General features: G+C 63.0%; 2 protein-coding genes across 2 annotated transcripts in view; both read right to left on the reverse strand.

Annotated features, from left to right (window-relative positions):
* Positions 1-2,039: 2,039 nt before the first annotated feature.
* On the reverse strand, positions 2,040-15,422 carry LOC137463641 (V-type proton ATPase catalytic subunit A-like). The gene is made up of 14 exons (XM_068174945.1): positions 15,102-15,422; positions 14,473-14,601; positions 13,492-13,706; positions 12,697-12,834; positions 11,953-12,104; positions 11,182-11,344; positions 9,875-9,983; positions 8,702-8,824; positions 8,093-8,207; positions 7,474-7,537; positions 6,000-6,203; positions 4,989-5,083; positions 3,633-3,804; positions 2,040-2,154 (listed from the first exon to the last, which is right to left on the reverse strand). The coding sequence occupies exons 1-14, from the start codon at positions 15,175-15,177 to the stop codon at positions 2,062-2,064; spliced, it is 1,848 nt and encodes a 615-aa protein (XP_068031046.1). The 5' UTR covers positions 15,178-15,422; the 3' UTR covers positions 2,040-2,061.
* A 1,537-nt stretch (positions 15,423-16,959) lies between these two features.
* Positions 16,960-22,783, reverse strand: part of PFDN2 (prefoldin subunit 2) — a 6,164-nt gene continuing 340 nt past the window's right edge. Inside the window, exons 2-4 of the mRNA XM_068174772.1 lie at positions 21,916-22,050; positions 19,414-19,537; positions 16,960-17,139 (exon numbers count right to left, since the gene is read on the reverse strand). Of these exons, the coding sequence (XP_068030873.1) occupies positions 16,966-17,139; positions 19,414-19,537; positions 21,916-22,050 (433 nt within the window). The 3' untranslated portion in view covers positions 16,960-16,965. The remainder of the gene's footprint in view (positions 17,140-19,413; positions 19,538-21,915; positions 22,051-22,783) is intronic.

The raw sequence follows: 22,783 nt of genomic DNA on the forward strand, positions 1-22,783 counted from the left end.
GGGACACGGGGGACACGGGGACACTGGGGACGTGGGGACAGGGACATTGGGGACAGGGGGACTTTGGGGACACCGGGGACACACAGGTGTCAGTGCCCGCGGGCCGGTGGCAGCAGGAGGTCCATGGTGACAATGGCGGTGACAGTGACGGTGACAATGATGACGATGTCGCGGCCGCCGTGCGGGGGGGGCCCGGAGCAGGGGGGGCTGCAGGGGGCACCTGGGGGGGAAGGGGGGGCGACCCTCAGGGGCTGCACCCCCAAATCCTACAGAGCCCTCCCCAGAGACCCCAAATCCCCCGGAGACCCCAAATCCCACAGAGAGACCCCCAGAGACCCCAAATCCCACAGAGAGACCCCAAATCCCACAGAGAGACCCCCAAACCCTCAGAGCACCCCCCTAGAGACCCCAAATCACACAAAGACGCCAAAACCCCCAGAGAGACCCCAAATCCCACAGAGCCCCCTCCCCCGAGAGACTCTAAATCCCACAGAGAGACCCCAAATCCTCCAGAGACCCCAAATCCCACAGAGCCCCCCCACATCCCATAAAGCCCCCGGGGGAAGGGCTCGGGGTGGGGGTTTCAGGGCGGGGGTCTCGGGCCGAGGGTCTGAGCCCGGGGGTCTAAGGGTCCCGGGGGTGTTCCCGGGGTGGTCCCGGGCAGGAGTCCCGGGGTGTTCCTGGGGGGTCCCGGGGGGTCCCGGGAATGTTTCCCGGGGTGTTGCCGTGGTGATCCCGGGGTGATCCCGGGGGGATCCCGGGGGTGGACCCGGGGGTGTTCCCGGGGATGTTTCCCGGGAGTCCCGGGGATGTTTCCCGGGGGTCCCGGGGCTGTTCCCGGGGCTGTTTCCCGGGGGTCCCGGGGTGTTCCCGGGGGTCCCGGGGGTGATCCCGGGGCTGTTTCCCGGGGGTCCCGGGGATGTTCCCGGGGGATTTCCCAGGGGTGGTCCCAGGGATGTTTCCCGGAGGTCCCGGGGTGTTCCCGGGGATGTTTTCCGGGGCCCCGGGAGTGTTCCCGGTGGATTTCCCAGGAGTGTTCCCGGGGGTCTCGGGGGTCCCGGGCTCTCACCGCCGCGCAGCCTCAGTGTCCCGGTGCCGCAGGCGCGGTCGCTGTCCCCAGACCCCGAACCTCGTAGCCGCCAGACCCCCCGGGATTTCTAACCCCCTTAGGACCCCCCCTGCACCCCAAAACCCCCCGGGACCCCCTGCAGCCCTCAGCAGCCCAGAGGCCCCGGCCCCCCTGGACCCCCCCAGAACCGCCGGCACCCCTTCATCCCTTCGACCCCCAGGACCCCCCAGACCCCTCTATATCTCCCGGCCCCTCTGAACCCCCCCAGAACCCCCCGAGACCCCCAGAACCCCCCGGATCCCCCGGAGCCCCCAAGACCCTCAGGACCCACCCGCACACCCCGAGCCCCCCTGGACCCCCAGAACCCCGAACCCCCGGGGGTCACCTCCCGTGTCACTGTGTCCCACCCAGGGTATCCTGTCCCCCCCACGTCCCACCCCAAAATGTCCCCGCGTCCCACCCCGGGTGTCCCTGCCACCCCCGTGTCCCAGTCAGTGTCACCGCCATGTCCCACCCGGGGTGTCCTTGTCACTCCCGTCAGGGTGTCTCTGTCACCCCCGTGTCTCCCCAGAGTGTCCCCGTGTCCCATCCAGGCCGTTCCTGTCACCCCCGTGTCCCCCCCAGGGTGTCCCCATGTGCCCTTCGGGGTGTCCCTGTCACCCCCATGTCCCCCCCGAGTGTGTCCCCCCCTCCCAGCCTGTCCCTGTCCCCCCCACCCAGGGTGTGTCCCCCACCCTCTCCGGGTGTCCCCATCCCCTGAAGTCGCACGAGGGGGGGAGGGGAACAGCCCAACCCCCCCTATCACCCCCGGTGCCACCCCCCGGTGCCACCCCCCGGTGCCACCCGCCCTGGGGACACCGGACGCTCCCGCCCTCCTCGGGAAAGCCACGCCTGGAGCTCAAGTGCCACCACGGGCCCTTTATTGGGGGGACCCTGGGGACCCCCCCCCCATCCTGTCCCCCCCCCCCTCCCACCTCGGGGGAACCCCCCCCTCAGTCCTCCAGGTTGCGGAACGCCGCCACCATCTCCTCCTGCAGCTGCGCGTAGGACGCCAGGATCCGCTGCTCGCCATCCTTCACCGGGTCCTGGCCACGCGGGGACACGACACGGCGGGGACACGGGGGGGGACACGCGGGTGTCACCCCCAGGCCCCCACGGAGGAGCCCCGGAACCCCCACACTGAGATTCGTGTGGGACACGGTGACATCACCCCGCAAATGGTGTCACAGCCCCCACCCCCGGACACCCACTCTGACCACGGGGGACACGCGGGTGTCACCCCCAGACACCCCCCCGGGGCACCCACATTGAGATTTGTATGGGACCCCCCCCCCAAATAATCCACCTGAGACCCCCGGGGGGTCTCTGCTCTCAAACCCCCTATAACCTTCATGTGGGACCCCCAAATTCACCCTTAACCTCCCCCGGGACCCCTCCCCCGGGGGTCTCTGTCCTCAAATCCCCTATAACCTTCATGTGGGACCCCCAAATCCCCCTCTTAACTTCCCTCGGGACCCCTCCCCCGGGGGTCTCTTTCCCCAAATCCCCCCTTAACCTCCCCCGGGACCCCTCCCACGGGGCTCTCAGCCCCCTTAAACTCCCCCGGGACCCCTCCCCCGAGGGTCTCTTTCCCCAAATCCCCCCTTAACTTCCCCTGGGACCCCTCCCACGGGGGTCTCAGCCTCCAAACCCCCCCCCTTAACCTCCCTCGGGACCCCTCCCACGGGGGTCTCAGCCCCCTTAACCTCCCCCGGGACCCCTCCCCCGGGGGTCTCTGCCCTCAAACCCCCTATAACCTTCATGTGGGACCCCCAGATCCCCCCTTAATTTCCCCCGGGACCCATCCCCCGGGGGTCTCGGCCCCCGAACCCCCCCTTAACCTCCCCAGGGACCCCTCCCACGGGGGTCTCAGCCCCCGAACCCCCCCTTAACCTCCCCAGGGACCCCTCCCACGGGGGTCTCAGCCCCCGAACCCCCTATAACCTTCATGTGGGACCCCCAAATCCCCCCTTAACTTCCCCCGGGACCCATCCCCCGGGGGTCTCGGCCCCCGAACCCCCCCTTAACCTCCCCAGGGACCCCTCCCACGGGGGTCTCAGCCCCAGAACCCCCCCTTAACCTCCCCAGGGACCCCTCCCACGGGGGTCTCAGCCTCCAAACCCCCCCTTAACCTCCCTCGGGACCCTTCCCACGGGGGTCTCAGCCCCCTTAACCTCCCCCGGGACCCCTCCCCCGGGGGTCTCTGCCCTCAAACCCCCTATAACCTTCATGTGGGACCCCCAAATCCCCCCTTAACTTCCCCCGGGACCCATCCCCCGGTGGTCTCGGCCCCCGAATCCCCCCTTAACCTCCCCTGGGACCCCTCCCCCGGGGGTCTCGGCCCTCAAACCCCCTATAACCTTCATGTAGGACCCCCAAATCCCCCCTTAACCTCCCCCGGGACCCCTCCCCCGGGGGTCTCTGCCCTCAAATCCCCTATAACCTTCATGTGGGACCCCCAAACCCCCCCTTAACTTCCCCCGGGACCCCTCCCCCGGGGGTCTCAGCCCCCCGCGCCCCCCACCTGGAACTTCATGGCGCTCAGGCGGTACAGGATGTCGCCGAGCCCCTCGCGGATGGTGGCCCAGGTGACACGCTGCTCCTCGGGCCCCGCGCCCTCCACCGCCCCCCGCGCCAGCTCGTAGAAGGTGACCAGGTTCTGCAGCATGCCCACGGTCTTGTAGAAGGGGCAGAACCTGGGGGGGGTCAGGGTGGGGGGGTTTGGGGGGTCAGAGAGGGAATTCGGGGGGTCAGGATGGAGTTAGGGGGTGTCAGGGTGCAGCATCACCACGGTGTTGTAGAACGGGCAGAATTTTGGGGGGCCCGGGGGGGTCGGGATGGGGGAGTCTGGGGGATGGTTGGGGGGGTCAGGGAGGGAATTTGGGGGGTCAGGAGGGAGTTGGGGGGATTGGGGGGGGTCAGGGTGCAGCATCACCACGATCTTGTAGAACGGGCAGAACTTTGGGGGGGGTCCCGGGGGGGGGTCCAGGGGGGTTCAGGGTAGGGGGGTTTGGGAGCGTTGGGGGGTTTTGGGGGTGTTGGGGGGGGGTCAGGGCGGGGTTCTGGGTTCAGCATTCTCCGTTTTGTAGCACGGGAGGGACATGGATGGGGCTGGGGGGGGGGGGTCTCAGGGGGTCCTGGGAGCGCCCTGAGGGGTCTGGGGGGGTCCTGGTACCGGTCGCAGGCAGGGTTGGGGGTCCCGGGGGGGTCCCGGGGGGGTCCCGCGGGTCCCGGTACCGGTCGTAGGCAGGGTTGGGGTCAGGGCTGGGGGTCCCGGTACCAGTCATAGGCAGGTTTGGGGTCAGGGCTGGGGGTCCCGTGGGTGTCCCGGTACCGGTCGTAGGCAGGGTGGGGGTCAGGGCTGGGGGTCCCGCGGGTCCCGGTACCGGTCGTAGGCAGGGTGGGGGTCAGGGCTGGGGGTCCCGTGGGTGTCCTGGTACCGGTCATAGGCAGGGTGGGGGTCAGGGCTGGGGGTCCCGGTACCGGTCGTAGGCAGGGTTGGGGTCAGGGCTGGGGGTCCCGGTACCAGTCATAGGCAGGTTTGGGGTCAGGGCTGGGGGTCCCGTGGGTGTCCCGGTACCGGTCGTAGGCAGGGTGGGGGTCAGGGCTGGGGGTCCCGCGGGTCCCGGTACCGGTCGTAGGCAGGGTGGGGGTCAGGGCTGGGGGTCCCGGGGGGGTCCCGGTACCAGTCGTAGGCAGGGTGGGGGTCAGGGCTGGGGGTCCCGGTACCGGTCATAGGCAGGGTGGGGGTCAGGGCAGGGGGTCCCGGGGGGGTTCCGGTACCGGTCGTAGGCAGGGTGGGGGTCAGGGCTGGGGGTCCCGGTACCGGTCATAGGCAGGGTGGGGGTCAGGGCAGGGGGTCCCGGGGGGGTTCCGGTACCGGTCGTAGGCCGAGTATCCGTTCTGCTGCAGGAAATCGTCCTTGAGCAGTTTGGCCACTTCCAGCGTCACTTTGTCACCCTCGGCCAGCGACGCCTGCGGGACAGCGGGGTCCTGGCACTGCCCGGGCTTCCCAGAGCCCACAGCCCCCGTCCAGGACCCCAAATCCCACAAATCCCATCAACCCCATCAATCCCACAGATCCCATTGATCCCATAAACCCCACAGATCCCATAAATCCCACAGATCCCATAGATCCACCTTCCCCATCCACCCAAAGCCCCCAGATCCCACAAACCCCATAAATCCCAGACCCCACAAACCCCACAATCCCAATGCTGCACCTTCCCCACGAGCTGCACGACCTCAGCCAGCTCCTCCTCCTCCTGCAGGGTCCCAGACCCCCCATCCCACACCTCACATCCCACATCCCATACCTCACATCCCAGACCCCAACCCCACATCCCAGACCCCATAAACCCCATAAATCCCCTAAATCCCAATGCCAGACCTTCCCCATGAGCTGCACGACCTCGGCCAGCTCCTCCTCCTCCTGCAGGGTCCCATATCCCACATCTCATATTTCACATCCCACACCTTACAGACCCCATTGAGCCCACAAACCCCACATCCCAGACCCCATAAACCCCATAAATCCCCTAAATCCCAATGCCAGAACTTCCCCATGAGCTGCACGATCTCAGCCAGCTCCTCCTCCTCCTGCAGGGTCCCATATCCCACATCTCATATTTCACATCCCACACCTTACAGACCCCACTGAGCCCACAAACCCCACATCCCAGACCCCATAAACCCCATAAATCCCCTAAATCCCACTGCCAGACCTTCCCCACGAGCTGCACGATCTCGGCCAGCTCCTCCTCCTCCTGCAGGGTCCCAGACCCCCCATCCCATACCTCACATCCCACATCCCATACCCCACATCCCAGACCCCAACCCCACATCCCAGACCCCATAAACCCCATAAATCCCCTAAATCCCACTGCCAGACCTTCCCCACGAGCTGCACGATCTCGGCCAGCTCCTCCTCCTCCTGCAGGATGCGCCGGGCGCGGTCGCGCAGCGCGGGCAGTTCGGGGTGCGCGCGCTCGTAGTGCGGCTCGAGGGCGCGCAGGTAGCGCGAGTACGAGATCAGCCAGTTCACCGAGGGGAAGTGCTTGCGCTGCGCCAGCTTCTTGTCCAGCCCCCAGAACACCTGTGTGTCACCTGTGTCACCCGGTGTCACCCCGTGTCACCCTGTGGCACCCACCCCGTCCCCGAGTTTCTCATCCCCACGGAACACCCAGCAGTGTCACCCCCGTGTCACCCCCAGGTCACCCAGTGACTCTTGTTCAGCTCCCAGAACACCTGGGAGTGTCACCCGTGTCACCTGGTGTCACCCATGTCACCCATGTCACCCGTGTCACCCGGTGTCACCCGGTGTCACCCACCCCGTCCCCGAGTTTCTCATCCCCACGGAACACCCAGCAGTGTCACCCCCGTGTCACCCCCGGGTCACCCAGTGTCTCTTGTTCAGCTCCCAGAACACCTGGGAGTGTCACCCGTGTCACCCAGTGTTACCTCATGTCACCCCACGTCACCTGGTGTCACCCGTGTCACCCATGTCACCCCGTGTCACCCATCCTGTCCCTGGGCTTCTTAACCTCATGGAACACCCAGCAGTGTCACCCCCAGGTCACCCCCAGGTCACCCAGTGTCTCTTGTCCAGCTCCCAGAACACCTGGGAGTGTCACCCGTGTCATCTGGTGTCACCCATGTCACCCGTGTCACCTGTGTCACCTGGTGTCACCCGGTGTCACCCACCCCATCCCGAGTTTCTCATCCCCATGGAACACCCAGCAGTGTCACCCCCAGGTCACCCCCGGGTCACCCAGTGTCTCTTGTCCAGCTCCCAGAACACCTGGGAGTGTCACCCGTGTCACCTGGTGTCACCCATGTCACCCGTGTCACCCATCCTGTCCCCAAGATTCTTATCCCCATGGAACACGGGGCAGTGTCACCCCCCGGTCACCCCCGTGTCACCCAGAGTCTGTCTGTGTGTCCCTGTGCTTCTTGTCCAGCCCCCAGAACACCTGTGTGTCACCTGTGTCACCCATGTCACCTGGTGTCACCCCAGGTCACCCCCGGGTCACCCAGAACATCTGGAGGTGTCACCCAGTGTCACCCATCCTGTGCCCAAGCTTCTTTTCCCCCTCGAACAGCTGACAATGTCACCTTGTGTCACCCCCGTGTCACCCAGGCTGTCCCTGAGCTCCTTGCCCAGCCCCCGAGCACCTGCGACACCGGGAATGTCACCGCTGTGTCCTCACCCAGGGGTCACTGTCCCCTCCATGTCCCCTCGCAGTGTGTCCCTGTCCCACTCACGCTCCCCGCTGTCCCCGGTGTCCCCGCTGTCCCCGCTGTCCCCGCTGTCCCCGCTGTCCCCGGTGTCCCCGCTGTCCCCGGTGTCCCCGCTGTCCCCTCACCTGCACGATCCCCAGCGTGGCCGAGGTGACAGGATCCGAGAAGTCCCCTCCGGGGGGGGACACCCTGCGAGGTTGGGGGGTGTCAGGGTGAGCTGGGGGTGTCACCCCGCCCTTGTCCCCTCCCTGTCCCAACCCCGGGGACAGGGGGACACGGGGACACGGGGACATAGGGACATAGGGACACGGGGACATAGGGACACGGGGACACGGGGACACGGGGACACGGGGACACAGGGACACGGGGACACGGGGACAGGGGGACACGGGGACACAGGGACAGGGCAACATGAGGACACGGGGACACAGGGACACGGGGACACAGGGACATGAGGACATGGGGACACAGGGACATGGGGACACGGGGACACGGGGACACTGGGACACGGGGACAGGGCAACATGAGGACACGGGGACACAAGGACATGGAGACACGGGGACACGGGGACACGGGGACATAGGGACAGGGGGACAGGGGACACAGGGACAGGGGGACACGGGGACACAGGGACAGGGCAACATGAGGAGACGGGGACAGAGGGACATGGGGACACGGGGACACGGGGACATAGGGACACAGGGACACAGGGACATGGGGACAGGGGGACACGGGGACACTCACGCTCCCACGATGCTGACGCTGCCCTCGCGCTCGGGGGTCCCGAGGCACCGCGCCCGCCCCGCGCGCTCGTAGAACGAGGCCAGGCGGGCCCCGAGGTACGCGGGGTACCCGCTGTCTGTGGGGACACGGCTGTCACCTCCCGGGACACCACTGTCACCCCCCTGTCACCTCCCGGGACACCACTGTCACCCCCCTGTCACCCCCCGGGGACACCACTGTCACCCCCCGAGCATCACCCCGAGATCTCCCACTGCCCCCCCATGACCTCAGGTCGCATCTTCCCCCCAAATCCCGGGATTCGGGGCTCCCCACGCATCCCCGTGACCCCAGACCCCATTTATCCCCCAATTCCCAGGATTTGGGGTCTCCCCCACACTCCGGGGTTTTGGGGTCTCCCCACGCCCACCCTCCACCCCCCGGTGTTTTTGGGGCTCTCCCCTGCTCACACCCCCGGGGTTTTGGGGTCTCCCCCTTTGCCCATCCCACAGTTTGGGGTCTCTCCCACACCCAATCTCCACCCCCCGGGATTTTGGGGTCTCAGCCGTGCCCACCCCCCATAGCTCGGGGTTTTGGGGTCTCCCCCACTCCCCGGGGTTTTTGGGGTCTCACCCGCCGGCATCTCCGCCAGGCGCCCCGAGATCTCCCGCAGCGCCTCGGCCCAGCGTGACGTGGAGTCGGCCAGGAGGCAGCTGTGCAAGCCCATGTCCCGGAAGTACTCGGCCAGCGTGATCCCTGTCACACGCGTGTGTCACACGTGTCACACCCCCAGGGACAGCGTGATCCCTGTCACACGCGTGTGGCACAGGTGTCACACCCCCAGGGACAGCGTGATCCCTGTCACACGCGTGTGGCACAGGTGTCACACCCCCAGGGACAGCGTGATCCCTGTCACACGCGTGTGGCACAGGTGTCACACCCCCAGGGACAGCGTGATCCCTGTCACACGTGTGTGTCGCACGTGTCACACCCCCAGGGACAGCGTGATCCCTGTCACACGCGTGTGTCACACGTGTCACACACCCATCACACCCCCAGGGACAGTCCCAGCCCTGTCACACGCATGTGTCACACGTGTCACACCCCCAGGGACAGCGTGATCCCTGTCACATGCGTGTGTCACACCTGTCACACGTGTCACACCCCCAGGGACAGTGTGATCCCTGTCACACGCGTGTGTCGCACGTGTCACACCCCCAGGGACAGCGTGATCCCTGTCACACTTGTGTGTCACACCTGTCACAGGTGTCACACACGTGTCACCTGTGTCACACCCCCAGGGACAGCGTGATCCCTGTCACACGCGTGTGGCACACCTGTCACACGTGTCACACCCCCAGGGACAGTGTGATCCCTGTCACACGCGTGTGTCGCACGTGTCACACCCCCAGGGACAGCGTGATCCCTGTCACACTTGTGTGTCACACCTGTCACAGGTGTCACACACGTGTCACCTGTGTCACACCCCCAGGGACAGCGTGATCCCTGTCACACGCGTGTGGCACACCTGTCACACGTGTCACACCCCCAGGGACAGCGTGATCCCTGTCACACGCGTGTGTCACACGTGTCACACCCCCAAGGACAGTGTGATCCCTGTCACACGCGTGTGTCACACGTGTCACACACCCATCACGCACCCAGGGACAGTCCCAGCCCTGTCACACATGCGTGTCCCTGCCCCCGTGTCCCTGTCCCCCGATGTCACACACACCTCTGTGTCACACACGCATGTCCCTGTCACACACGTGTGTCCCTGTCCCCCCCGTGTCCCCATGTCCCCACCAGTGTAGATGGAGGCCTCGCGGGCGGCCACCGGCATGTTGGACGTGTTGGCCACGAGCGTTGTGCGCTTCATGATGGACTCAGAGCGGCCACCAACCTCCATGGTCAGCTGGGGACACCGGTGTCACATTGTCACTGCCTGCCACCTCCCTGTGTCACCCCTGTGTCACCATGGGACAGCCCTGCCACCCCGATGTCCCACCATGTCCCCCCGTGTGGCGCTGTCACCTCGAGGAAGTCCCTGAGGACCCTCCATGAACACCCGTGTCACTGTCACCGCCCTGCCACCCCCGTGTCCCCAATGTCCCTCCCGTGTCCCCCATGTCCCAGTGCCACCCCGATGTCCCGCCATGTCCCCGTGTCACCTCGAGGAAGTCCATGAGGACTCTCCATGAACACCCATGTCACTGTCACCCTCCTGCCACCCCCGTGTCCCCGATGTCCCTCCCGTGTCCCCCCATGTCCCAGTGCCACCCCGATGTCCTGCCATGTCCCCGTGTCACCTCGAGGAAGTCCATGAGAACTCTCCATGAACACCCGTGTCACTGTCACCGCCCTGCCACCCCCGTGTCCCCGATGTCCCTCCCGTGTCCCCCATGTCCCAGTGCCACCCCGATGTCCTGCCATGTCCCCGTGTCACCTCAAGGAAGTCCCTGAGGACCCTCCATGAACACCCATGTCACTGCCACCCCCCTGCCACCCCTGTGTCCCCGATGTCCCTCCCGTGTCCCCCCATGTCCCAGTGCCACCCTGATGTCCCGCCATGTCCCCGTGTCACCTCGAGGAAGTCCATGAGAACTCTCCATGAACACCCGTGTCACTGCCACCCCCCTGCCACCCCTGTGTCCCCGATGTCCCTCCCGTGTCCCCCCATGTCCCAGTGCCACCCTGATGTCCTGCCATGTCCCCGTGTCACCTCGAGGAAGTCCCTGAGGACTCTCCATGAACACCCGTGTCACTGCCACCCCCCTGCCACCCCTGTGTCCCCGATGTCCCTCCCGTGTCCCCCCCATGTCCCAGTGCCACCCCGATGTCCCGCCATGTCCCCGTGTCACCTCGAGGAAGTCCATGAGGACTCTCCATGAACACCCGTGTCACTGTCACCGCCCTGCCACCCCCGTGTCCCCGATGTCCCTCCCGTGTCCCCCCATGTCCCAGTGCCACCCCGATGTCCCACCATGTCAGTTCGGGAAAATCCCTGAGGACTCTCCATGAACACTCGTGTCACTGTCACCGCCCTGCCACCACGATGTCCCCAATGTCCCCGTGTCCCCCAGATGTCCCGGTGTCCGGTGTTGCCGCATCACCTCGGGGAAGTCCCGCAGCACCTCGGACATTTCGTTGCCGCGCTCGCCGCAGCCCACGTAGACGATGACGTCGCTGTTGGAGTACTTGGACAGGGACTGGGAAATCACCGTCTTCCCGCAGCCGAACGCGCCCGGGATGGCCGTGGTGCCCCCCTGCACACACCTGGTGACAAGGGGACACGGCACGGTGGTGGCAGCACCCTGGTGCCGCCCTGCGCCTGTCCCCATCGACGCGCCCACCCCTGTCCCTGCGCCAGCTCCGTCCTGTCGCTGTTTCCTGCCCCCATCACTGTCCCCAAATCCATCTCTGCCTGTCCCCATCCCTGCCCCCATCCCTGTCCCCAAATCCATCTCTGCCTGTCCCCATCCCTGTCCCCATCCCTGTCCCCAAATCCATCTCTGCCTGTCCCCATCCCTGTCCCCATCCCTGTCCCCAAATCCATCTTGACCTTCCCCATCACTGTCCTCAAATCCATCTTTGCCTTTCCCCATCCCCAAATCCATCTCCCTCTGTCCCCATTCCTCTCCCTAAATCCATCTCTCCCTGTCCCTAAATCCATCTCTCCCTGCCCCCATTCCTGTCCCCAAATCCATCTCTGCCTGTCCCCATCTTTGTCATCCCATTCCATGTCCTCAGCTCCGTCTTTCCCTGTCCTTGTCCCCATCCCTGTCCCAGTCCCGTTCCCTACAGGAACATTGCACCACCCCAGTCCCAATCCCGATCCCAGATCCGGTCCCAATCCCGATCCCAATCCCAGTCCCGGTCCCTACGGGAAGAGCGCGTCCAGGACCCTCTGGCCGGTCAGCAGGGGGTGATTGGCCGGGAGCTTCTCGGCCACGGGCCGGACCTGCCGGACCGGCCACACCTGGATCATGGAGAGCGGCTCGCGGACCCCTTGGAACTCCAGCTCCAGCACCACGTCCTGCGGGATCGGCCGGGATCAGCCCAGGATTAACCTGGGACCAGCCCGCAATCAGCCGGGATCGGCTGGGTTCTACCTGGGACCGGCCCAGGATCAGCAGGGATCAGCTGGAATTAGCCCGGGACTGGCCCGGGATCAGCAGGGATCAGCCGGAATTAGCCCGGGACCGGCCCGGGATCAGCAGGGATCAGCTGGAATTAGCCCGGGACCAGCCCGCGATCAGCAGGGATCAGCCGGAATTAGCCCAGGACCGGCCCGGGATCAGCAGGGATCAGCTGGAATTAGCCCGGGACCGGCCCGGGATTAGCAGGGATCAGCTGGAATTAGCCCAGGACCGGCCCGGGATCAGCAGGGATCAGCCGGAATTAGCCCAGGATCAGCCCGGGATCGGCCCAGAATCAACCTGCGACTGGCCTGGGATCAACCGGGATCAGCCCGGGACACCCTGCCCGGCCCCCACCCCCACGCCCCCGATCACTGTGATCCTGACCCCGCTCCCGCTGATCCCAATGATCCCAGTCCCGCTGATCCCGGCGGTCCCGGTGCCAGTCCCAGTGCCGGTCCCGGTGCCGTTGGTCCCGGTGCTGCTCACCGCCACGCCGTAGTGCCCGGGGGGCGCGATGTAGGTGACGGTGCCGCGGCTGCGGGGCGGGACCATCAGCCGGTGCTGCAGCAGCGAGTTCTCCGCCACCGACCCGTAAATGTCCCCGCCCGTCACGTGGCTCCCGACCTGGGGACACGGCGGCGACACCGTCAGCGACCCCCGGAGGGCTCCGCGCCCCCCCGTCCCGGCCGCTGGGACAACGGCGGTGCCCGGGTCCCGCCATGTCCCCTGTGTCCTCCCACGTCCCCCGTGTCCCCACGTCCCTGCCACCTTCGTGTCCTCATGTCTCTTCATCCTGTCTCTGCGTCCCCCAATGTCCCTGCGACTCCGTGTCCTGATGTCCCCGTGTCCCCTGTGTGCCCCGTGTCCCCGCAACCCCGTGTCTCTGGGTCCCCCCATGTCCCCGCGCCCCTCCCTGTCCCTGTGTCCTCTGTGTCAGTGTGCCCCCCACCCCCTTTTTGGGGTCCCCTCCTGGGCAGGGGGCACAGGGAGGGGACAGGGGAGGACAGAACGAGGGGACAACGGAGGTGATGTCCCTTGGGCAGGGACAGGACGGGCCTGGAGGGGACAAAAGGGGACAGAGGGTTCGAGGGGGACAGGGCAGGATTGGAGGCGACAGGAAGGGGACAGACGGGATGGCAGGACGGGACGGGGAGGGGACAACAAGGGGACAGGGAGGGGACAGAGGGCCAGGAAGCCAGGTGGGGAAGGGGGGGACAGGACAGGGATGGGACAAAGGGACAGGACGGGGGTACAGAGAGGTGACAGGGAGGGGCCACACACCCGGAGGTTCTTGCTGGGGACAAAGTCCCAGTCCAGGTGTCGCGGCAGCGCGGGGACGTTGGTGCCCCGCGGGATGTAGATGCTGCGCGTGGCCTCGGCGATGTCGCGCAGCGGCCGCTGGATCCCGTCGAAGATGGAGCCCAGGATGCCCGGGCCCAGCTCCACCGACAGCGGCGTCCCCGTGCGCCGCACCGGGTCCCCCACCTGCACCCCCGCTGCGGCCGCTCAGGAATGTCACCGCGGGAGCGACACGGGGACCGACGGGACAGCGGGACCGGGGGGACAGCGGGGACCGGGGGACAGCGGGGACACGGGGGACAGCGGGGACACGGGGGCCGGCGGGGACACGGGGACAGCGGGGACACGGGGGACAGCGGGGACACGGGGACTGCGGGGACACGGGGACTGCGGGGACACGGGGGCCGGCGGGGGCTGCGGGGACTGGGTGGGACAGCAGGGACACGGGGACAACGGGGGCTGCGGGGACTGCAGGGACAATGGGGACACGGGGAGGACTGCGGGGACCGGGGGGACACGGGAACTTCAGGGGGGGACTGCGGGGACTGGGAGGGACAGCGGGGACACGGGGATTGTGGGGACAGCGGGACGGGATGGGCTGGGGGGGAACAGGGAGATGATGGGGAGGGACAGGACAGATGGGACAGGACGGGATGGGGGACAGGGAAGGGACAGGAGGGGGCGGGACAGAGGGGACAGGGCAGGATGGGGGGGACGGGGAGGGGACAGGGAGGGTGGGGAGGGGACAGGGCAGGGCAGAAAGGAGGGACAAGGGAGGGGACAGGACGGGGGCACAGGGCAGGATGGGGGACAGGGAAGGGACAGAGTGGGCTGGGACAGGACAGAGGCTCGGAGGAAGAAGGGAGGGGACACGAAGAGGGGACAGCAGAGGATGGCGGGCACAGGGCGGGGCGGTCGGAGGGACAGCAGGGTGGCGGGGAGGGGACAGCGGGGACAGGATACAGGTCTCCTCGTACACCTGGAGCGTGGCCATGTCCCCCTCGAGCCGGATGATCTCCCCCACGAGCTCCGCGTGCCCCACCCGCACCAGCTCGTACATGGCCGCCCCCGCCATGCGCGTGGCTGTCACCACTGCGGGGACACGCCGTTGTCACCCCCGGCTCCGGGCCACCACCGCACAGGGGACCGCCGTGTCCCCCAGCCCAGCCCGGGGTCTCTGTACCCTCCCTGTGGCGCCCCCGCCATGCGCGTGGCTGTCACCACTGCGGGGGACACGCCGCTGTCACCCCGGCCCGGGGCCGCCACCCTCCGGCACCCCCCCCACCCTTGTCACCGGTCCAGCCCCGGGGTCACCACCCCACCCGGGACCCCTCTGTCCCCTCCCCTGTCCCCATTTTAGTGCCACAAACGCCACCGGGATCCCCATCCCAGGTTGTCCCCATCCCCAGGGTGTCCCCTCTCCATTGTCCCCCCTCCTGTCCCCTCCCCAGGTGCTCCCTGCCATTGTCCCCTCTCCATTGTCCCCTCTCCATTGTCCCCATTTTAGCGGCGCATACGCCACCGGGTCCCCATCCCCGGCTGTCCCCAGGCTGTGGCCGGGCTGTCCCCGCGTGTCCCCAGTGTCGCCGTACCGGGCCCGGACACGCCATGCACGGCCCCCACCAGGCTCTCGCGCTCCTCCAGCCGCGTCCCCCGGGTCCCCTCCATGCTGTCCCCTCCCCGCCGCGCCGCCACCCGCCGTTAAATGGCCCCGGGCGCCGGTGACAACCGGACAGGGCCACCGCAGGTGTGGCACCGTGCGCAGCCAACAGCCGTGTCCCCACCCCCGGGGACACCGCGGGGACAGCGAGGTGACACCGGCTGGCTCCGGTGACAGGGCCACCGCGGGTGTGGCACTGTGTGCAGTCAACAGCCGTGTCCCGCTGCTCCGGGTGACACCGGCACGGCCCGGCTCGGGGTGACGGGGACACGGCGTGGGTGTCCTTGTCACCTCCCTGCTGTGTCCTTGTCACCCCTTCTTCGCCACTCCCCATATCCTTGTCACCTCATTCCCTTTGTCACCCCCATGTCCTTGTCACCTCCATCCCTTTGTCACCACCATGGCCTTGTCACCCCCATCCCTTTGTCACCCCCATGGCCTTGTCACCCCCATCCCTTTGTCACCCCCATGGCCTTGTCACCCCCATCCCTTTGTCACCCCCCTTGTCCTTGTCACCTCCCATCCCTCTGTTACCCCCATGTCCTTGTCACCTCCCATGTCTTTTTCACCCCCATGGCCTTGTCACCCCCATTCCCTTTGTCACCCCCATTCCCTTTGTCACCCCCCATTCCCTTTGTCACCCCCATGTCCTTGTCACCTCCCATGTCCTTGTCATCCCATTCCTTTTGTCACCTCCCATGTCCTTGTCACCCCATTCCTTTTGTCACCCCCATTCCCTTTGTCACCCCCATGTCCTTGTCACCTCCCATGTCCTTGTCATCCCATTCCTTTTGTCACCTCCCATGTCCTTGTCACCCCATTCCTTTTGTCACCCCCATTCCTTTGTCACCCCCATGTCCTTGTCACCTCCCATGTCCTTGTCATCCCATTCCTTTTGTCACCTCCCATGTCCTTGTCACCCCATTCCCTTTGTCACCCCCATTCCCTTTGTCACCCCCATGTCCTTGTCACCTCCCATGTCCTTGTCATCCCATTCCTTTTGTCACCTCCCATGTCCTTGTCACCCCATTCCTTTTGTCACCCCCATGTCCTTGTCACCTCCCATGTCCTTGTCACCCCCATGTCCTTGTCACCCCCATGTCCTTGTCACCCCCATGGCCTTGCCAACTCCCTGCTGTGTCCTTGTCACCCCCTTCTCTTTGTCACCTCACTGTGTCCTCTGGGCCCCCCCTTGGGGTGTCACCAACACAATTTGGGGTCCCCCTGCCACTCCCCTAATTCTGGGGTCCCACTCCCCTATTTAGGGCCATCCCCCTGGAATCCACCCCCACATTTTGGGGTCCCCTCCTGGTAGCTCCCCCTCCCCCATTTTGGGGTTCCCTCCCCGCACCCCTCACCATCAATTTAGGGTCCCCCCTTGGACCCCAAAACCTCAATTTTGGGGATCTCCCCCCAAACCCCAACACCCCCTTTTTGGGGTCCATTCCCCTCGATCTGGGGGTCCCATCCTCCATCTTTGGGGTCCCCTTTCTCCCCCATTTTGGGTCCCACCCTCTATGTTTGGGGTCCTCTTTTTTCCCCATTTTTGGGGTGCCCTCTCCCCATTTTGGGGTCCCATGCCCCATTTTTGGGGTTCCCACCCCCCATTTTTGGAATCCCACTTGAAACCCCCCTCATTTGTGGGTCTCCCCCATTTTCCCCCTCCCCTCACCATTTTCTCCCTTTTCCCATAAAAACCAACCCGGAGATTTTCCCAAACTCCCGTTTATTACCCAAACCCCCCCAAAACGACCCCAAATCCCTTTGGGAATTTTTTTTTTTTTGGTGGGGGGGGGTCAGGACACCAGGACCCCCCCGGGACCCCCCTTGCCCCCCTCGGGGCCGTCCCGGGGCGCGGATTTGGGGTCGTCCTCGCCCACCAGGCGGATGTTGTGGCGTTCCCGGAATTCCGAGAGCTCCCGGCCCTTGGCCTGCAGCTGCTGCGCCAGCGCCTCGATCAGCTTGGAGATCTGGGGGGAAAAAGGGGGAAAATGGGAAAAATGGGAAATAGGGGAAATGTGGGAAATAGGGGAAATGAGAGAGACTCGGTTAGATTGGAGATCTGGGGGGAAAAAGGGGGAAAATGGGAAAAATGGGAAATAGGGGAAATGTGGGAAATAGGGGAAACGAGAGAGACTCGGTTAGATTGGAGATCTGGGGGGAAAAAGGGGGAAAATGGGAAAAATGGGAAAAATGGGAAATAGGGGAAATGTGGGAAATAGGGGAAATGAGAGAGACTCGGTTAGATTGGAGATCTGGGGGGAAAAACGGGGAAAATGGGAAATAGGGGAAATGTGGGAAATAGGGGAAATGAGAGAGACTCGGTTAGATTGGAGATCTGGGGGGAAAAAGGGGGAAAATGGGAAAAATGGGAAATAGGGGAAATGTGGGAAATAAGGGAAATGAGAGAGATTCAGATTGGAGATCTGGGGGGAAAAATGGGGAAAATGGGAAAAATGGGAAATAGGGGAAATGTGGGAAATAAGGGAAATGAGAGAGATTCAGATTGGAGATCTGGGGGGAAAAAATGGGAAATGTGGGAAATAGGGGAAAAGAAAAGAGACTCTGATTGGAGATCTGGGGGGGAAAACAGGGAAAATGGGAAAAATGGGAAAAATGGGAAATGTGGGAAATAGGGAAAATGTGGAAATAGGGGAAAAGAAAGAGACTCTGATTGGAGATCTGGGGGGAAAAACGTGAAATGTGGGAAATGTGGGAAATAGGGGAAATTGGGAAATATGGGAAAAGAGAGAGACTCAGATTGGAGATTTTGGGGGGGAAATGGGAAAAATGGGAAATGTGGGAAATAAGGGAAATGAGAGAGATTCAGATTGGAGATCTGGGGGGGGAAATGGGAAATGTGGGAAATAGGGGAAAAGAAAGAGACTCTGATTGGAGATCTGGGGGGAAAAACAGGGAAAATGGGAAAAATGGGAAATGTGGGAAATAGGGAAAATGTGGAAATAGGGGAAAAGAAAGAGTCTCAGATTTGAGATCTGGGGGAAAAACGTGAAAAATGGGAAATGTGGGAAATATGGGAAAAGAGAGAGACTCAGACTGGAGATCTTGGGGGGAAAATGGGAAAAATAGGAAATAAGGGAAAAGAGAAAGACTCGGTTAGATTGGAGATCTGGGGGGGGAAATGGGGAAAATGGGAAAAATGGGAAATGTAGGAAATATGGGAAATAGGGGGAAAGAGAGAGACTCAGATTGGAGATCTGGGGGGAAAAAGGGGGGAAATGGGAAATAGGGGAAATGTGAGAAATAAGGGAAATGAGAGAGATTCAGATTGGAGATCTGGGGGGGAAAATGGGAAAAATGGGAAATGTAGGAAATATGGGAAATAGGGGGAAAGAGAGAGACTCAGATTGGAGATCTTGGGGGGAAAAAGGGGGGAAATGGGAAATAGGGGAAATATGGGAAATAGGGGAAATAGGAGAAAAGAGAGAGACTCAGATTGGAGATCTGTGGGGGAAAATGGGGAAAATGGGAAAATCCTGAAATATGGGAAATGTGGGAAATATGGGAAATATGGGAAATATGGGAAAAGAGAGAGATTCAGTTAGATTGGAGATCTGGGGGGAAACAGGGGAAAAAGGGGGAGGAAAAATGGGGGAAAAAGGGGAAAAAGAAGAGGAAAAAAGGGGGGGAAAGGTCCAGAGCATTTTTTTGGGATGGTCCCAGCAGATTTTTTTGGATGTTTATGGGATCCTATTGGATTTTGGGATACTCTAGTGGATTTTGACGTATCCCAAAATAGTTTAGGGCTATCCCAGTGGATTTTGAGATACCCCAAGGGATTTTTATGGGATCTCAGTGAGTTTTCGGCTATCCCACTGGATTTTTACAGGATCCCAGCGGGATTTTGGGCTCCCCAGTGGATTTTGGGATACCCTGTGAGATATTTTTGGGATCCCAGCGGGTTTAGGACCACACCATTGGATTTTTATGGGATCCCAGTTTGGGTTTGGGTTCTCCAGTGGGTTTTGGGATACCCTGTGGGGGCTTTATGGGATTCCAGTGGGATTTTCGACTCCCCAGTGGGTTTAGGGCTACCCCATTGGATTTTTATGGGATCCCAGTGGAATTTTGGGCTTCCTATTGGATTTTGAGACACCCTGTTGGGTTTTTATGGGCTTCCAGTGGAATTTTGGGCCCCCCAGTGAGTTTTGGGATACCCTGTCGGGTTTTTACGGGATCCCAGCGGGATTTTGGACTCCCCAGTGGCTTTTGGGGTGCCAGACCTGCTCCCTGTTGCTCTCCAGTGCAGGCAGCACCTCCTTGACCGTCCTCTCCACCAACACCCCCCCGACCATGCGGAAACACTTCCGGGTGGGATCCACCTCCCGCAGCGTCTCGATCACCAGCCTGGGGGCAGCAGGGTCAGCGCCCCCAATCCACCCTGAGCCACCCCAAATCCACCCTGAGCCACCCCAAATCCACCCTGATCCACCCCAAATCAACCCCAAATCCACCCTGAGCCACCCCAAATCCACCCCAAATCCACCCCAAATCAACCCCAAATCCACCCTGAGCCACCCCAAATCCACCCTGAGCCACCCCAAATCTACCCCAAATCCACCCTGAGCCACCCCAAATCCACCCCAAATCAACCCCAAATCCACCCTGATCCACCCCAAATCCACCCTGAGCCACCCCAAATCCACCCTGAGCCACCCCAAATCTACCCCAAATCCACCCTGAGCCACCCCAAATCCACCCCAAATCCACCCCAAATCAACCCCAAATCCACCCTGATCCACCCCAAATCCACCCTGAGCCACCCCAAATCTACCCCCAAATCCACCCTGATCCACATCAAATCCACCCTGAGCCACCCCAAATCCACCCCAAATCCACCCTGAGCCACCACAAATCCACCCTGAGCCACCCTGAGCCACCCCAAATCCACCCTGAGCCACCCCAAATCCACCCTGAGCCACCCCAAATCCACCCTGAGCCACCCCAAATCAACCCCAAATCCACCCTGAGCCACCCCAAATCCACCCTGAGCCACCCCAAATCAACCCCAAATCCACCCTGAGCCACCCCAAATCCACCCTGAGCCACCCCAAATCAACCCCAAATCCACCCTGAGCCACCCCAAATCCACCCCGATCCACCCCAAATCAACCCAAATCCACCATGAGCCACCCCAAATCCACCCTGAGCCACCCCAAACCCACCCTGAGCCACCCCAAATCAACTCCAAATCCACCCTGAGCCACCCCAAATCCACCCTGAGCCACCCCAAATCCACCCTGAGCCACCCCAAATCAACCCAAATCCACCCTGATCCACCCCAAATCCACACCAAATCCACCCCAAATCAACCCCAAATCCACCCTGAGCCACCCCAAATCAACCCCAAATCCACCATGAGCCACCCCAAATCCACCCTGAGCCACCCCAATCCACCCTGAGCCACCCCAAATCAACCCCAAATCCACCCTGAGCCACCCCAAATCAACCCCAAATCCACCCTGATCCACCCCAAATCCACCCTGAGCCACCCCAAATCAACCCCAAATCCACCCTGAGCCACCCCAAATCCACCCTGAGCCACCCCAAATCAACCCCAAATCCACCCTGAGCCACCCCAAATCCACCCTGAGCCACCCCAAATCCACCCCAAATCCACCCTGAGCCACCCCAAATCCACCCTGAGCCACCCCAAATCCACCCTGAGCCACCTCAAATCAACCCCAAATCCACCCTGAGCCACCCCAAATCAACCCCAAATCCACCCTGATCCACCCCAATCCACCCTGAGCCACCCCAAATCAACCCCAAATCCACCCTGAGCCACCCCCAAATCCACCCTGAGCCACCCCAAATCCACCCTGAGCCACCCCAAATCAACCCCAAATCCACCCTGAGCCACCACAAATCCACCCTGAGCCACCCCAAATCCACCCTGATCCACCCCAAATCTATCCCAAATCCACCCTGATCCACCCCAAATCAACCCCAAATCCACCCTGATCCACCCCAAATCCACCCTAACCACCACAAATCCACCCCAAATCCACCCTGATCCAACCCAAACGCACCACAAATCCGCATCTCAAATCCCTGTGCTCAAACCACCCCAAATCCTTGTCCCAAATCCACCCCAATCTCAAAACCCCACCCCAAATCCCAATCCATATCCCAAACCCCAAATCTCCATCCCTGACCCCATAGCCCCAACCCCAAATCCCCAGTCCCGATCCCAAATCTCCCAATCCCAACCCCAAACCCCCAATCCTCATTCTATATCCCCCAACCCCAAACCCCCCAAATCCCCAATCCCAAGCCCCAAATCCCGACCCCAAATCCCCAAATCCCCAATCCTCACCTGAAATCCCGACTCCAACTCCCCAAAACCCCGATCCCAAACCCCCAAATCCCGACCCCAAACCCCCAAATCCCCAATCCCCACCCCAACTCCCCAAAACCCCAATCCCAAACCCCCAAATCCCGACCCCAAACCCCCAAATCCCGACCCCAAACCCCCAAATCCCCAATCCCACCTCAAATCTTGACCCCAAATCCCCAAATCCCAACCCCAAACTCCCAAATCCCAACCCCAAACCCCGACCCCAAATCCTGACCCCAAACCCCCACAAACTCCCAAATCTCGACCCCAAATCCCCAAATCCCGACCCCAAATCCCCAAATCCCGACCCCAAACCCCCCCAAACCCCGACCCCACACCCCAAACCCCTCAATCCCACACCCCCAAACCCCGGCCCCACACCCACGTGTGCTCGTTGAGCTCCAGCTCCAGCTCTGCCGCCTTGGAGGCCAAACCCCGCTGGTCCTGCCGCAGGCGGTTAAAGCGCGACACCACCTGCACCACAGCGTCACTGGGATGGACTGGGACGGACTGGGAGGGACTGGGACACACTGGGAGAGGCTGGGAATAGACTGGGATGGACTGGGACACACTGGGAGCCACTGGGAGGAGCTGGGAGTGGACTGGGACACACTGGGAGGGGCTGGGAATGGACTGGGACACACTGGGATAGACTGGGAGCCACTGGGAGTGGACTGGGATGGACTGGAAGGGGCTGGGAATGGACTGGGACACACAGGGAGGGGCTGGGAACAGACTGCGATGCACTGGGACACACTGGGATAGACTGGGACACACTGGGAGGGGCTGGAAATGGACTGGGATAGACTGGGACAGACTGGGACAGACTGGGATAGACTGGGAGCCACTGGGAGGAGCTGGGAGTGGACTGGGACACACTGGGAGCCACTGGGAGGGGCTGGAAATGGACTGGGATAGACTGGGACAGACTGGGACTCACTGGGAGGGGCTGGGAATGGACTGGGACACACTGGGATAGACTGGGAGCCACTGGAGTGGACTGGGATGGACTGGAAGGGGCTGGGAGTGGACTGGGACACACAGGGAGGGGCTGGGAATGGACTGGGATAGACTGGGACAGACTGGGACTCACTGGGAGGGGCTGGGAATGGACTGGGATGGACTGGAAGGGGCTGGGAGTAGACTGGGACACACTGGGAGCAACTGGGAAGGGTTGTGAATGGACTGGGATGCACTGGGAGCAACTGGAATGGACTGGGACACACTGGGAGCCACTGGGAGGAGCTGGGAAT

Source organism: Anomalospiza imberbis, chromosome 29, assembly GCF_031753505.1.
Source record: "Anomalospiza imberbis isolate Cuckoo-Finch-1a 21T00152 chromosome 29, ASM3175350v1, whole genome shotgun sequence".
Classification (NCBI taxonomy): domain Eukaryota; kingdom Metazoa; phylum Chordata; class Aves; order Passeriformes; family Viduidae; genus Anomalospiza; species Anomalospiza imberbis.